The 15,027-nt window shown below is 39.7% G+C and overlaps 1 protein-coding gene across 20 annotated transcripts in view; it reads left to right on the top strand.

The window, feature by feature from the left end:
• TMCC1 (transmembrane and coiled-coil domain family 1) overlaps positions 1 to 15,027 on the top strand; it is a 156,697-nt gene that overhangs the window by 70,861 nt on the left and 70,809 nt on the right. The window contains exon 1 of one of the 20 annotated variants that reach the window (XM_086368605.1): positions 2,810 to 3,447. The exons of 18 other annotated variants lie outside the window; for them this stretch is intronic. In XM_086368605.1, the coding sequence (XP_086224731.1) occupies positions 3,409 to 3,447 (39 nt within the window). In that variant the 5' untranslated portion in view covers positions 2,810 to 3,408. Of the gene's footprint in view, positions 1 to 2,809; positions 3,448 to 15,027 lie in introns of those variants that run through there. One more of the 20 variants, XM_086368602.1, reaches the window with a different exon arrangement.

Raw genomic sequence — 15,027 nt, forward strand, 5'->3', positions numbered from 1 at the left:
CTCTGTGTTTTTAACTTGTGTTTTTTCTACTGCCTGGAATGCCCTTCCTCTTTCTTGTCCACTTGCAGAATTTCTACCCACCCTGAAGGACTCCTACTTTGCAAGTTTCTCTGTCCCCTGGAAAGTTGATCTCTCCCTTCTTTGTACCACCACTGTCCCTGTATTGTAGCACCTGCCGCATTAATGACAGTTGTTTTAAGTTTTCTGTGTTTCCTTACTGGATTGTGAACCTCCTTGAGTAAAGGGAATGTTTCCTTCTGTACTGAGTGTCTGGTGTCATTAATGCTTGTTTGGCCTGAATGAGAGGGGCTTTCTGCAATGACACGGTGCTGCATAATGAAAGCCTGTCTTATAGTTTTATGGATTGACTGGTAGCTGGCACTGTGCAATTACTTCTACTGGGTTATCACAGAAAGCTGGTTAAAACCCACAATAATGTTTGAACAATAAGATTTATTTAATAGAACTCTGTTACAGGACTGGACGCCAGCAAGATAAGGGGAGGAACTATAAGCATACTACTTTAGGTGCACCAGGCTGTAGGGAGACTCCCTCATAGCAAAGTATAAAGGTTCAAATTTTAAAATGGAGTCATTATACAATTTGCAACAGAAGTTTACTACGTATCTTCTGTGGTGTTCTTTAAGTGCATTCTAAATTACTAAAAACAGGAGGAAGCATTATGTAATGGGAAGAGTGGTACTGTGGAATCTGGGTATTTTGAGTTCTAGTCCCAGTTCTAATGCTTTTGATCTTGGTCTACTGCTTTCATCCACAAAGCTGTGAGACACCTCAAAATACATCAGATTTAGAGATTCTAATCTTTACCCTAACAGCTCAATTTATTGAGGATCTTTTCAGGTTTTTTTTTTTTTATCATTTTATCAAGCAATGAATTGCAGTCATGAATTCAAATCATATTTAACAGGCTTTATTGCATTTTAAACAATTAGAGATTTATCTTTATTTTAATAGGTAAAAAATAAGTAAAAGTTCCTCCTCGAATGGAGACATCCTCCTTTTTAAGTCTTGTGGGCTTCCCAGGTGGCCCTAGTGGTAAGGAGCCTACCTGCCAGTGCAGGAGACATAAGAGATGCAGGTTCAGTCCCGGGTCAGGAAGATCCCCTGGAGGAGGGCACAGCAGCCCACTCCAGTATTCTTGCCTGGAGAATCCCATGGACAGAGAAGCCTGGCGGGCTACAGTCATAGGGTTGCAAAGAGTTGGACACAGCTGAAACGACTTAGCACATGTGTGTCTGGCACTTTGAGGATGTATACCTTGTTCAGTTATATTGATATTTAATGTGTACTTAAGTTTGTAGATTTTTGACATTTTTTTCTAATTCTTTTTCCTGTTTACTCTTTTTATTTTTTGTGGAGGTGGGGTTAGCAAGAATCTTGCAGCAGTGATCTGGGATTCTAGTTGCTTTTATCAGAAACACTTCATGCTTAAAGATACTGTATCTTGCGAATTCCCTGGCAGTCCAGTGGTTAGAAGTCCGTGCTTTCACTGCCAGGAGTGTGGGTTCAATCCCTGTTTGGGATTAATTCTGCTTTCCCTGGAGAAGTTTGCTGAGTACTTGGTTTCTCTCTTTGTAGGAGAAAAGTGGAGGTAATGGTACTTTTACCTTTTAAAATCAAAACACACAGAACTCGAGTTCTTTGTCAGCCTACTTTCCACTTGGAATTAAATTGCAATCAGTTAGTTTAAACATTAGGTTGCATTGCATACTCTGAACCTAGATACGAAGAAGGCTTCACTTTCAGTCAGAGCTGTTGATCTAAGTTTTTTTTAAGCTTTGGAGTTTCACAAAAAAAGTTCAGTTAAATATGTGCAATCCTTTTCTATTCAGAGTTTGTAGAATAAACTTTTTATGTATGCATTTTGGTTAGAGAAATTGTTGGAGCCTTGGCAGCCTGATATTTTTTTGGTTTGGTATGTCTTTTCTACTCTTCCTAAGGTACTCTGAAATGTGTCATATTTTAGATGAACTTTTAACTGTTATTTGCTGATAAGTAGAAACAGTGGTGTGTGATATGGGCACAGTTGAGAATATCCATTGCATGAAGATCTTTTCAAACTCGTTTTTCATTTTTCTCATTTGAAGAAAAGAAATTTAGAAATACTATATGGTTTACTCATAATAATATTGAGATTTTTAGAGAGAATATCCCTCCTTTACTTATAGTTGGCTTTTAGTACCTATTTCACAGACTTGTTTGAGAAGTCAATGGGATGATAGTTGTGACATGCTCAACACAACAACCGCACATAGTAGGTTCATTACACAAAGGCTTTATGTAGCCTGACAGGTGGTCATGTGTGACAGGGAATTGAGAGTCACAGGCTCAGGGAAAAATTAATGTATGCCCCCAAATTCTGCCTTGGTCAGTTGTTAAATTCATTCAGAAGTCATGAAAAATTTGCAGAGGAACATATGGTGTGGAAAGTTTCGTTACAATAACGCTGTATCCTTCCATCGGCCGTCTGGAAGCAGCATCCAATAGTTAGGAAGAGACCAGGAAATGACAGCAAAACACACATGGATTTTTTAATCTTTGGCTCTGCCCTCACCATTGCCATTTTTTCATACCTTTCTACCTTCATTAATTCAGCCCGAGCTGCTCCTTTTGTGTATGTAGACGTGTTATTAAAGTTACTACCTTGTTCTAATGAGAGAGGGCGAGCATCCCAGAAGACAGGCTTAGATTGTTTTAACTTCGTGACGAAGCTGAAGTCGCCCCGCACCTGACATTCCTGCCCCGGGCCCCTCCCCGTGAGTAAGAGGAAAGGCTTGGCCCATCGCTTAGACAAAGCCGGACGGCTGCCTGCCGAGCCGAGCCGCCGGGGAGGAGACTCCTCCTCTCCTCCAGCGGGGCTCGTCTCCCAGGGTTTCGCCCTGCAGCCGACCTGCGGTGGAGCCTGAGCAGGGGGTGCTGTCGGGGCCGCGGACCCCCGCCCCTGGGAGGCCCCGGGGGAGGAGCCTGCAGGCAGAGCCGTGCCTGCCGACCCCAGCGCGCCGCTCCCCCTCCCGCTCGAGAGCCAGGTTGTCCCCGGCTCTCAGGTGGCACCGCGGCGAGCGGCTCCCCTGGCCGACCCGGGCGGCCGGCCGGCGATCTGATGGGAAGGGAAGGGGTGGTCCTTCTGCCCGGACCCCTCTCGGCTGACTCACAGGAAGTGCTCGCGCTTGCAGAGCCGGGATCCCGCCCTCCCCCTCCGACGTGGGCTCTGCCCTGTCTCCCCTAGAACAATGAAGGGCTTCCAAGTTTGTTGAGTCTCCCGGGCGCGTTCCTCTGGCTCCCGTGCTAGCCTGCAAGATGTTTCGCCACCGATTTTTGCAAGAAGCGGCCTCGGAAAAAGCCCTTCCCTTGGTGGCTCGCTTTGTGTGAAGAGTCCTCAGGGTGACCATGGTTCAGCGCTTCAGCCTCAGGAGGCAGCTATCCAAGGTGGGTAGCTCGGGTAACGTGCGTGTGGAGGGGAGCTCGCGCCGGCTCCGGCGTGGTCTCCTTGTCCTCCAGCACGGTTCTTCTGTCAAGCCTGCCTCCTCCGAGTTGAGGAGGGGCTGGGGGAGGAAGCGCTGCCTTTTGTTCTTTCCTCAGACAGACACAAAGGTTGAAGACTGACTGCACTGGGAACCCCAGATTTTGTTCCCCCGAAAGGGGAGCTGTCATCTGTGAAATCTGGAGGAAGTTGTAGTCCGCTTCTCACTTCGGGTTTCTAGAGTGTGTGCGGGGAAAGAGAGAATAGTGGGTGAAAAGTGCCCATGTTTAATTAGCAATTCATGTAGCCGCTCTTGACCAAAATGAGAAAACCTTATTGGTCTGTGGAATCAGTGCTTTCATAAAAATTAATGTTGACCTGGGGAGAGCTCCCAAAAAATAGTTCGGTAAGTGTGACCAGCATGACGATGTTACCGTGAGTGGTGGTATTAAGAAACTCACATACTCCTTCATTTAAGGAGCAGGTGACAGGCAGTCACTGAAAGGCTCAGGAATCAATTTTTACAGAGTTGTGCTGGCAAAACACATTTCATGTGTGCAGCTTTGGGGGAAAACATTTTAATCCGAGAAAATCACATTGAAAATTAAAAAAAAAAAAAGCAAAGCTCTCTGAGAAGAGGGGCTGCTGGTTTTATGGATCACACTTGGCAGTGGCCAGCCCTCTGCTCACCCGTTTATGGAGCTCTCTTAAGTCAGTGCAGAAACTAGTGAGGAGAGAGGTGTGTTAAAAGTTGAGCTTATTTCAAAAACCATTCTGTTTGAAAAGCTCTTTTTGAAAAATGTAGCAGTTGGGTGGCTGGATTTGTGGCAGAGTCCATCCTCTTTGTGCATGCGTGCTAAGTCACTTCAGTCGTGTCTGACTTTGTGCAACCCTATGCACTATAGCTCCTCTGTCCAGACAAAAGCTAAAACAAATAGTAAATCAGCAGGTATTCTACACTTCGTTAGTGGTTAGTCAGACTTGTTAAATCCATTACTATCTTAAGAGGAAACCTTTAGTTCCTCACAGGTGACCTCAGTGTAAGATGTGTGCATTCAAGCAGAAATGAGCAAGGCTCTTGCCACCATCCCTTTGTCAAAAGTCATCTTTTTTCTTGGATCTCCCAGCTGAACAAGGACGTTTTCAGAGTATTATTTTAGAGTAAATTTTCCTTGCTTCCTATGTCCTCATTCCAGGTGTATGTGTGACGGGAGTGAGGAAACTGGGAAGCCTCAACATTTCTCCCTAACAATAAAAAGAGTCATTTTTGTTTCTTCTTCATGTGAACTTCTAGAACCACGTGTTTTCAGATATATAGTACAACTAAAAAGCGGAAGATGTGTAGATTGTCAGAGCACTGACATTTCTGCATAAGAGTTTTTGAAACAGTTGAGAACTAGGTGGTAAGTTTCTAATTAGGAAATAACTGCTCTCTAGGTATTTTGCTATCAGTGTTTCTCTCCCAATTATTTTGTGAACTTTTAATATTCATTTCACTCTGTACTATACTCTTGACCATGAATTATAGGGGAAAAAAAATGTTCTTAGGGAAGCTAGGAGCACATCTTCTCTATAACATGGAGAAATAAAATGTACAAATTATATACTAGAAAATATATACAAATTATACAAGAGGTAACCTCTTTCAGTTCTTTTTTCTAACATCCCTTTCCATTTTAACATGGTTTCTGGGTCCTAAACTGGATGGTGAGGACCAAATCTAAGGAGTTTTGTTTTCTATCAAGAGTCCTTAACATAGTAATGAATTGACAAAATGCGGTAATGAATTGAAAAAATAATATTCTTAATTGTTTCAGTCTGTATGGCCCTGAAATATGGAGTAGAAACTGAAAGGCTATATCAAAAAAACTTTTTCTAAAACTACAGTGAATACACTGAATACAGAATACATTCTGTCTTTTTGGCTAAACCCACATTACCTGAAAACAGAGACCCTGTTGTACCCTGGTGCGTGGTATTTCTAGCACACACTGAACACTCAAAGTGCAATTGGCTATTTGCAGGTCACAAACAGTTGAACAATGGTAGTTTCATATGGTTCCAACTTTAGGAACAAGTGTTTTTTCCAATAAGGAATAATCTTCCACAAATATAGATTTGTCTTAGAATGATCTCATTTAAAAAAGCAGTTTCCTGTCTTGATAAAGAAATACTCAGATGATCATCATTAAATTTTGTTGGGAATTTGTTGAAAGAAAATATTTATACATGTTTGCAGTGATTTCAAACCCAGTATCTAATTTAGATACTTTTTACCTTTGGTAGTCATGTTTACTTACACTGTGTGTTTGCCCTAGAATATTAACATGATTCCTACAGGCTAACGGATGTTGACATCTGAACTAAGTAAAAAAGGAGGGAGTAAATTAAATAGATGAAGTAAAAATCTTCATTAAAAAGAGACATGCTCAGTTGTCCTCTTTGACCAGACCCAGTTACTTGCCTCAGACAAGTTATTTTTCTTTGCCTTCTAGTTCCTTTCCCTTGCCATTTTAGATTATTTTCTTCCTTTAAAGTTTTTCTCACATGTGACTTCAAAAATACTAAGGAAAGCTTTTTTTTCCTCCCCTAAGTCCTCTTCATGAGGCAGCTGAAATAGTCTGAAACTTGCTAATTGGACATGACATTTAATTCTCTTAATGATACTTCAGCTTAGATGATACCAACTTCATTTTGCTATTTAAGAAAAAGGTTCAGGGAAATTCATTTTCCCAGGATCAGCCAGAGATAGAGTGTCAGGTTCAACTTAGGTCTAACTCAAAGCCCATTCTGTTTCCCCACATTACCTGCCTCCCTGAATTTCTGGCATATTGATTGGTCTCCTGTCATGGTCTGTGATATCTCTCCATGCGTATAGAAAACAGTATAGTAAATAACTTAGATAATTTCTTTGGAGCAACCCCATAGGGCTGAAATTAATGTTTGAAAGAATTTGAGTTTATCAGCCAAACTTGGTAAGTGTCTTCTACAAAGTTACGTTATTTGGCCAGAGAAACATACTGATTTGAGTAAAATAGTTGATTTAATAAAGCCATATTAAATGTAATTGAGGCTTAACTGCATGTACTTACAATGAAACGTTATAAACTATATTGCCTTTTTAAAAATGTCTATTAAGGAGAAGAATTTACTATTGAGTTTCTGTAATACTGTTTAATAATGTTAATACAATGAAATAAACATTCAGAAAGTCTTATTTTAACTCATTCTGGCTCTGTTGTCCTCCCCCCCGCCCCGCCCCACTTTACATGGGTAATAGAAAATTGGTCTTTTCTATTTCAGAAACTTTAGGTTTTTAGAAGGTATGAGGCTTTAAGAAAATAGCTTTAAAATTGTTTCAGCAAGATTTAGAAAGTATGATAAATGCTGAGGAGGCTTTGAGAAAATAGCTTTATGATTGTTTTGGTAAGAAAAATATACTTTTATTTTTTAATGATAATCATTTCTGTGATTCATAAATAAAAATTATATAATTGTGAACTCTTGCTTCCACATCTTTTCAAGTCTTTCAGATCCCTGCTTCCATAGGTAACCAGTTTCTTGTTTAGCCTTCCACTCTTTGTTTATGTATATGTAAGAAAATGTGAACATGTATGTTCTGACCTTTCTAAAATGCAGGATAATGTTTGTTCTAAAATAATAGCTTGAACTTTATTTGGGCTTCATGTTTATTTTCACATTTACACAGGAGGCTTACTTCCTTTAGGGCAAGTAAAGCCACACAGAATGTACTTTGTATATAAAAGATAACTAATAGTACATCAAAGATGATTTGATTCTTTTTCATTCATACCACATTTCTTTGCTATTCAGTTGGAGATCTTTCTTTGGCTATATTAAAATTTTTCATATGGCAAAAAACATAGAATATAAACATCATACCAGTAAATTCTGGGCTGCCCTGTGAAGAGATTAATGGCTGAGAAATAGGAGATGTGGGACTTTTTCCCCCCCAGTTCATCTGTTGACTTATTTATTGAAGTTATTTAATTCAGACTTGTAGAGCACTTGAAAGTATTTTTGTCTAAGAATTTTATTCTTGCCCTTCCTACATTTGAGACTGCCCTGTTATTTGATGTCAGTTTGGTACCAGCTTAAGAAACTTAACATTTAGAGAAGTGTTGATCATAATCTGAATTCTTAATAAAAAACCATTATATTCTCAAATGTAGTTTTCTTTGAATTTCTGCCTGCTTTCTGGGTTTATGACCTCTGATAATGCACATGATTGATTTAATCATTATATGAATGTATAAGAAATAAGGATTCTCATTTCCATTTTAAATAAATTAATTTAAGAGCTTATAAAAGTATTTTGATGGCTACAGTGGTAAATTTTATGTATTTTTACCACAATTAGAAAATATTTTGAACCCTTCTAAAGATTGAAGGCGGGAAGAGAAGGGGATGACAGAGGATGAGATGGTTGGATGGCATCACCGGCTCAATGGACATGAGTTTGGGTAAACTCCAGGAGTTGGTGATGGACATGGAGGCCTGGCATGCTGCAGTCCATGGGGTCGCAAAGAGTCGGACACGACTTAGTGACTGAACTGAACTGAATGATAAGTACTATATCGGTACAGCAAAATAGTATTTTATGTATAGGCGTGGGAGTCAGTACCAGATGGATGCTTTTAAGTAATGGAAATGTATACCTCTCTTTTTCATGCTTTTAAAATTCAGTTTTCTCTAAGTTACTCCAGACATCAACTAGTTTCATACTTGGAAATATAATGGTTTATGTTTGTAATTTGGAGGCTTTAATGAGGTAGTAGTGTCATCAGCATTGTAAGATCATTCTAATACATTACGTAACCAAAATAAGAAGACTGATGGATGCTGCTCTACTGTTACGTAAAACGAGACCCTAGTAAAATAAGTCCCATATATTGTGGATGTGGTGGGAATAGGTAAGAAATAGAGCATGGCTTTCGTGTTCAAATATATTGGCAATAATAGGCTGAAGTAGAGAAACTAATTTAAAAATACGTGTATTATAAATTCTGAAATGTTTTTATGATGTTGATGCCAGTTTAAATTTTAAAAATAACAAGTTATTGGCTGTAGATCTGAGAGACTGGAATATGTTACCAAGAGCAGATAGTAAAAAATCTCCTTGGGAGTGTGTTGCTTTTTTGTTTTTTAAGTACACAACTTTCATTTGGTGTCGCCTTGAATATCATTTTCCTAAGTGAGATGGCTATATTAAATGACTCGATTAGATTCTTTGAAGTTCGAACATGTTTACCAAGAACTGATAGTTTTGAAAATCAATACGCTGATACCCTTGAAAGCGCTTTGAAAACTGTGAAGCACTATATTAAAGATTATGGTGTTTTCATTATTCCATCATTCTGTAAGTATATTTGAAAAGAAGTGATGGTTCTTTAAAACTGTATTTTCAAATAGGCACACATACACGCACTCCCTTTTGTTTGGTACACATAGACCCCTCTATCTCTGGATAGGTAACAGTGATTGCCTCTGAGAAGAGGACCTGGGAAACTTGGGTTAGGGGTGGGAAGGAGACTTGGTTTTTAAAAATTATTTACCATGTATATGCACTTTCTTAAATAATAGTCTGAGTTAAATGTGTTTAAAGATCAAAATGTAAAATTGAATGTCATTATTCTTCAGTGAAAACCATTGCCAATAGCTTACTTAAAGGTTAATAGTTGAAAGGTGATACTCTTCTGGGCTTGGAGCTTTATCCCAACCATCCATGTTATTCTCAGATTGAAGATAGCTTTTGCATGTAACACAGAAGTTTGTAGTACAGGTTACTAAGCCTGTAAAATTTGTTTAGATGAACCTGTTTGGAGTAAGTTAATCATACTGTTTTAAAACCATACTATTTGTATACTATTTGGGGAATGGTATATAAAGGCAAGAAGACATTTTACTTGTTATGTCTGTATATAGAAGTTGTATGTAATAGTTACTAAAATGCTCTTGATTTGGCTTACATGAGAAAATTAAAAGAATTTGCCCTTTTGGTCACCCTGGGGTTAGCAAGGCTAACCTCTGCTGTACACATGGACCTGTAACAGTCCTACTGCAAACATGTTGAATAAGAAGAGTGCAAATTGAACTTACTTTATGGTAGCACAGGAAATTGCTATTAAATTTCAGTCTGTTTCCAGCTAGTGTTTTGTAAGAAGTAGATTACTTTGTGTGTATTAGAAGTTTAGTGTTTGAGAAGAATCCATGTTAAAGCCAGCAGTGTCTAAAATCCAAAGGTAACACATATAAACATTTCATAGCTTTCATTTTCATTTAATAAAATTTATCCCAAAAGTATATCTCGCTGAAGTTAAGTGAACTGTGGCTGGCTATGTGACTTTAGACAAGTAATTTTACCTCTCTGAAGCTTTTTCCTCATCTGAAAAGTGTTATCTGGGATCCCTGAGAGATGTAAAATTCTGTGATCTGTTTGTGAGCTAGATTATAGTCCCAAGAAAAATGACTTTAGATTGCAAATGCCAGAAAAAATATCTAGTTGTATACCAGGAGAGATCTAATTTTATACAGTTATTCTTAGCTAAAGAAAATAAAAATAAGTTTGACTTTAATGGATAGGCTTAAAGTTTAGATGCTAGCCGAGTCCAAATAATTCAGATTTGAAAATAGCAAGAGAATTACACTTGTTAGAGTCTGAGTGCTGAGATGATAAACATTTCCTCTACCTGTCCCTTGTCAGGAGAAAATTTAAAATTTCTCTGTGAAAACAGACATTTCTTATCATGGAAATTTACCTTATATGCAACAGATTTATCTTCTTATGACGGTGTGTTGGAATTCAAGTCCTTTTTCTTGGACTCCTCTTAAGGAAAAGTTAATCATAACTAGGGTGGCGGGTGTAAAAAAGGTAAAAAGTAAAATAAGCTTTTTATTTTTATAGACTATTCTTTTGAACTTGAGGTAGGCTTGAGAAGCCCCATAGAGGAAGTGAGATTTTAGCTGGACCTAAAGGATTTAAGGGCTTCCCTGGTAGCTCACACAGTAAAGAATCTGCCTGCAGTGTGGGAGACCCAGATTTGATCCCTGGGTTGAGAAGATCCCCTGGAGAAGGGAATGGCTACCCTCTCCAGTATTCTTGCCTGGAAAATCCCATGGACAGAGGAGCCTGGCAGATTGCAGTCCATGAGGTTGTCAGGAGTCAGGCACAACTGAGCAGTAACTTTCACGTTCAAAGGATTTGGATTAGTGGTTCTCAACTGTCCCTTCCCCTTTAGCCCCAACATATTAATACTAATACTGTAAGAATGTGACTTAGGCTTAAGGTAGTAGTAGTACTTTGGGGGTGACCTGATAAGTACCTCACCGTTCTGATGCACGCTCCAGGAGAATCCCTTCCTTTGCGTATCATTGATATCAGTGAAGGAAGGACAGAAGGAAAATATTCCAGGAAGGAGGCAAGATTACCAGGTACGGTTTTAAGAGGGAGAGCTATGTCATATTCAATACCTGTTTGTTTGGGGAAGTTCTAATATGAACATCCTTTAAAAATCTAATCCGAGAGTTAGTTTATATTTTCTGTGGGGAAATTTAACCAAAGTAATGAACAGTGTGGGCTTCCCTTGGGGCTCAGCTGGTAAAGCATCTGCCTCCAATGTGGGAGACCTGCATTCGATCCCTGGGCTGGGAAGATCCCATGGAGAAGGGAATGGTAACCCACTCCAATATTGTTGCCTGGAAAATCCTGTGGCCAGAGGAGCCCAGTGGGCTACATTTCATGGGGTCGCAAAGAGTCGGACACGACTGAGTGACTTGACAGCCAGCCAGCCAATGAACAGTGTTGTCATCCTAAATTCCTTAACTTCTATAGGGGTAAATACAGGAAACAGTCTTCCGGATAATGTATGTGGGTTATTTAATATTTCTACTTAGTATTATGTATGGAATTTTAACTGTAAAGTCTTAACATACTTCTCTAACATTCTTTCCCTGTCTTCTGGTCACTTGGTGAAATGTATATCGAAATGATGCACACAACACCTGAGTGTAATTGCCCATTTTCTCTGGGTTGCAGAGTGTTTCTGTGTGTATGTGTGATTGTGTTGAGACTTAGGAGACTAGCCATAAAAGTTGTTTTCAGTGAACACTTTCTCTTTGGAGAAGATTGAGAATGTGACCCAAGCTATTCAGTGTCCAGTGGTAAGTGATTATTTTAGTTTCGAATCTTACAAAATGATGTTATTGATCACTGTAATGAGATAACACCCAACCCTTGGGACTTCAAGAGATTGTAGGGCAAAGAGTAGAAATTCTGTGTGTGTTCTGACTCAGAGAGAACTTGGAACTTAGTAAATGGAGATTGTGTTTGAAGGTGAATAGTGACCTCACGTCCTACTGCTCTTTTCCTTTACTCAGACCACTTGCGCTATACCCCCTTCCTTGCTGTTTTCTCAAATGCACACGTAGCCTTGGGTCCTTTGCATTTGTTCTTCCTTCCTTCTGTAATCCTGTTTCTCCAGACATGTGCTTGGATTGCTCTTGTACATCATTGAAGTCTCAGCTCAGAAGTCACCTCTTCAGCAAGGCTTTAGCTATTTTCTTTAAAACAGCAAAATTACTCCCCCTCCCCACCCCTACACACTTGTTCCTCAGCTCTCCTTATTTCCCTTTGAGTTTCTTTTCTTTTTCCCCTCTGGTTTTCTGGTTTATTTATTGTCATCTGTATTTTCTTACTCTGCCCTGCACCCATCATGTAAACTTCATGGTAAAGTTTATGTAAACTTTATGTTGATCTATTTTTTTCATGTCTGTATACAGGAAGACATGCCTTTCAGTCTTCTTTTCTCTGGTTGCGTGTTGGAATATAGAGGCCTTCCCTCTTCACCTTATAAATAAAGCTCGGTGTCAAGTGGTAATAGCCACCTTTCATAAGTGCTATGTCCTTTGAAAAAGTGATCACGAAAGAAACGCTAGAGCTATACTGACTATTGGGAAGTTGTCTGTGTTACGTCTGCCTTTTCCTGGACTTTGGAGATACAAAAAGTTGTTCCTCTGTAGACTTTGTCATTTAGACTCCTGCATAAAACATCACTACTTAGAAACTAGAATCCTAATGAAACTTCCTTTCTCTATTAGTCAATGAACAAATACATTTAGGTATTTAGATATTATAATATGGAGACTTTTAAGAGCTGACATCTCTCTGTCGGGCTAAACTGAGAAAAAGCCCTCATACTTCATTCTTGAGCTGTCTCTTGGTTTGATAAACCTACCCCAGCTGTTGTATTAGCCACAAAAACACACTTGTGTTTGAATATACTGGTGGCTTCCAGAGTCACCTTGCCTATTTTTTAATTTAAGAGAAAGGGCAAATGGCTAGCATAAAATAGCTTATCTTAAAGGACAAACTAAATGGAATTCCCCATTCTGGCATCTAAATTAGCTGAATTTTTAAGCAAGTTTTCATTTTCTGCCGTTGAAGTTGTCAGGAGTACTCAAGCTTTGGGTGATGAGTGGAAGCACTATCTACTGCTACCGTCCATATTTCCTATTCTCAAATACAGCAAACAAAACAAGGAAATAACACATCACAGCTCATGATAATCAAATTGTATTGAGCAACTGACCTGAAAAGTCGTAGGAAGGATGGTAAACATTCCCAAGAGATGCCCTTCTACCTTTTTTTCCCAAGTCCTGCTCAAGTAAAAATAGTTCCCATGAGAGTCAAAGGAGGAGTCAGCAGGGAGGGAGCCTGCCGTGTCTGTCAGCACCACTCTAGTCCTATAGCTGTGGAGACGTGGCGACACAGGGACCTTGACTCCGGCGTGGCTGTTCATTTCACTCGTGTTGCTTTCCTGCTTATGCTTGGCCAAGACCTCCAGTGTGACCTCTGTGTTGCTAAATCCAGGCCTTGGTTCTCAGTTCTCCTCCTGATTTGAACATGGGGCATGCCGGTCGCTCTGTCCTCAGTGAACACTTGGCTCACTTGGCTGTCAGGATATCACACTCTTGGTTTTTCTTCCACCTTACTGGTCCTCACCAGTCAGTCTCCTTTCCTGATCTTTGAATTATGTAGCTATAGCCTAGACTCAGTCCAGTTTACTACTTTCTTGGTGATCTCATCCAGTCTTACAGTGTTAAGTAGCATTATATGTTGACACTTCCCAAGTGTATAATCTCAGTCCTGATCTTTCCCTTGAATTCCAGGCCCGTATATTCAGCTGCCTGTTTGACATCTCCATCGGGATGTCTAACAGACATTTGAGACATAATATGTCCCAAACTAAGCTTCTGGTATCCTTTCCCCCCTGGTCCCCTTGCACTTCTCCTTCACAGTTAACAACACCTCCACCCTTCAGATTGGAAATCTTTGAGTCACCTTTGATGCCTCTTTCTCACTCCCAGTTTATCAGCAAATCCTCTTGACTTCACTTTTAAATGTATCTAGAATTTGCCAATATCTGTTCTCTGCTGACACACTCTTTCACCTGAATTACTGCATTAACCTCCTCACGAGTCTTTTAGCATCTACTTTTGCCCCACTAGAATTTTATTCTTATCACAAAAGACAGAATAATCCTAATAAAACTTAAGCCAGATGATATTATTCATATGATCAAAACTCTCCAGTGTTTTCCTTTGTTACTCACTTGTATGCGGTCTGTAGAGCCCTACACAATCTGTTTCTTCATTAACTCTCTGACCACACTAAGGTAAGTTCAGTCACTCAGTCGTGTCCAACTCTTTGCGACCCCATGGATTGCAGCACGCCAGGCTTCCCTGTCCATCACCAACTCCCAGAGCCTACCCAAACTCACGTCCCAGAGTTGCTGATGCCATCCAGCCATCTCATCCTCTGTCGTCCTCTTCTCCTCCTGCCTACAGTCTTTCCCAGCATCAGGGTCTTTTCCAACAAGTCAGCTCTTCACATCAGGTGGCCAGAGTATTGGAGCTTCAGCTTCAGCATCAGTCTCTCCAATGAATATTCAGTTTGATTTCCTTGACATTGGCCCTCTAGCTATTCCTGGAACGTACCAAGCACTCTGCTCCCTCAGTACCTTTGCACTGTACTCTGCTGTCTCCGGGTTCTTCTTTCTCCAGGGAGCCACATCATTCATGTGGTCATTGCTTTCAGATCCTACCTTAGGTGTTATCTTGTCAGATCTTCTTAGTGAGACCTTCCCTGAGCACTCTAAAATATAAATTAGGATATCTCCTTGTTTTATTTTTTATTCCTATCATTTATTACCTTTTAGTGTACAATAACTAATATACTATATGATTTACTAATTTATCTGTTCTCTTTCCCCCTTCCTGCCCCCACCTCAAGAATGTAATTCCTTGGAGAGTGTTTGTCTATTTTATTAACGTATCTTCAGCATCTAGGGTATAGTAGATGCCTAGTTCCTGTTTATTGAAAACGTGAATGAATTGTTTCTTTGAAAAAAATGGAAGGAAAGAAAAGCGCCATCCTGAATTAAGAATGCAGTATTCCATGGAACATTGTGTTTTATTATTGAGCAGAAATCTTAGTGTATAACTTTTTAAAAGTGGTTTCATCATTT

This window comes from Bos grunniens, chromosome 22, assembly GCF_055505025.1.
Source record: "Bos grunniens cultivar Pamir isolate PY7600 chromosome 22, Bosgru_T2T1.0, whole genome shotgun sequence".
NCBI lineage: Eukaryota > Metazoa > Chordata > Mammalia > Artiodactyla > Bovidae > Bos > Bos grunniens.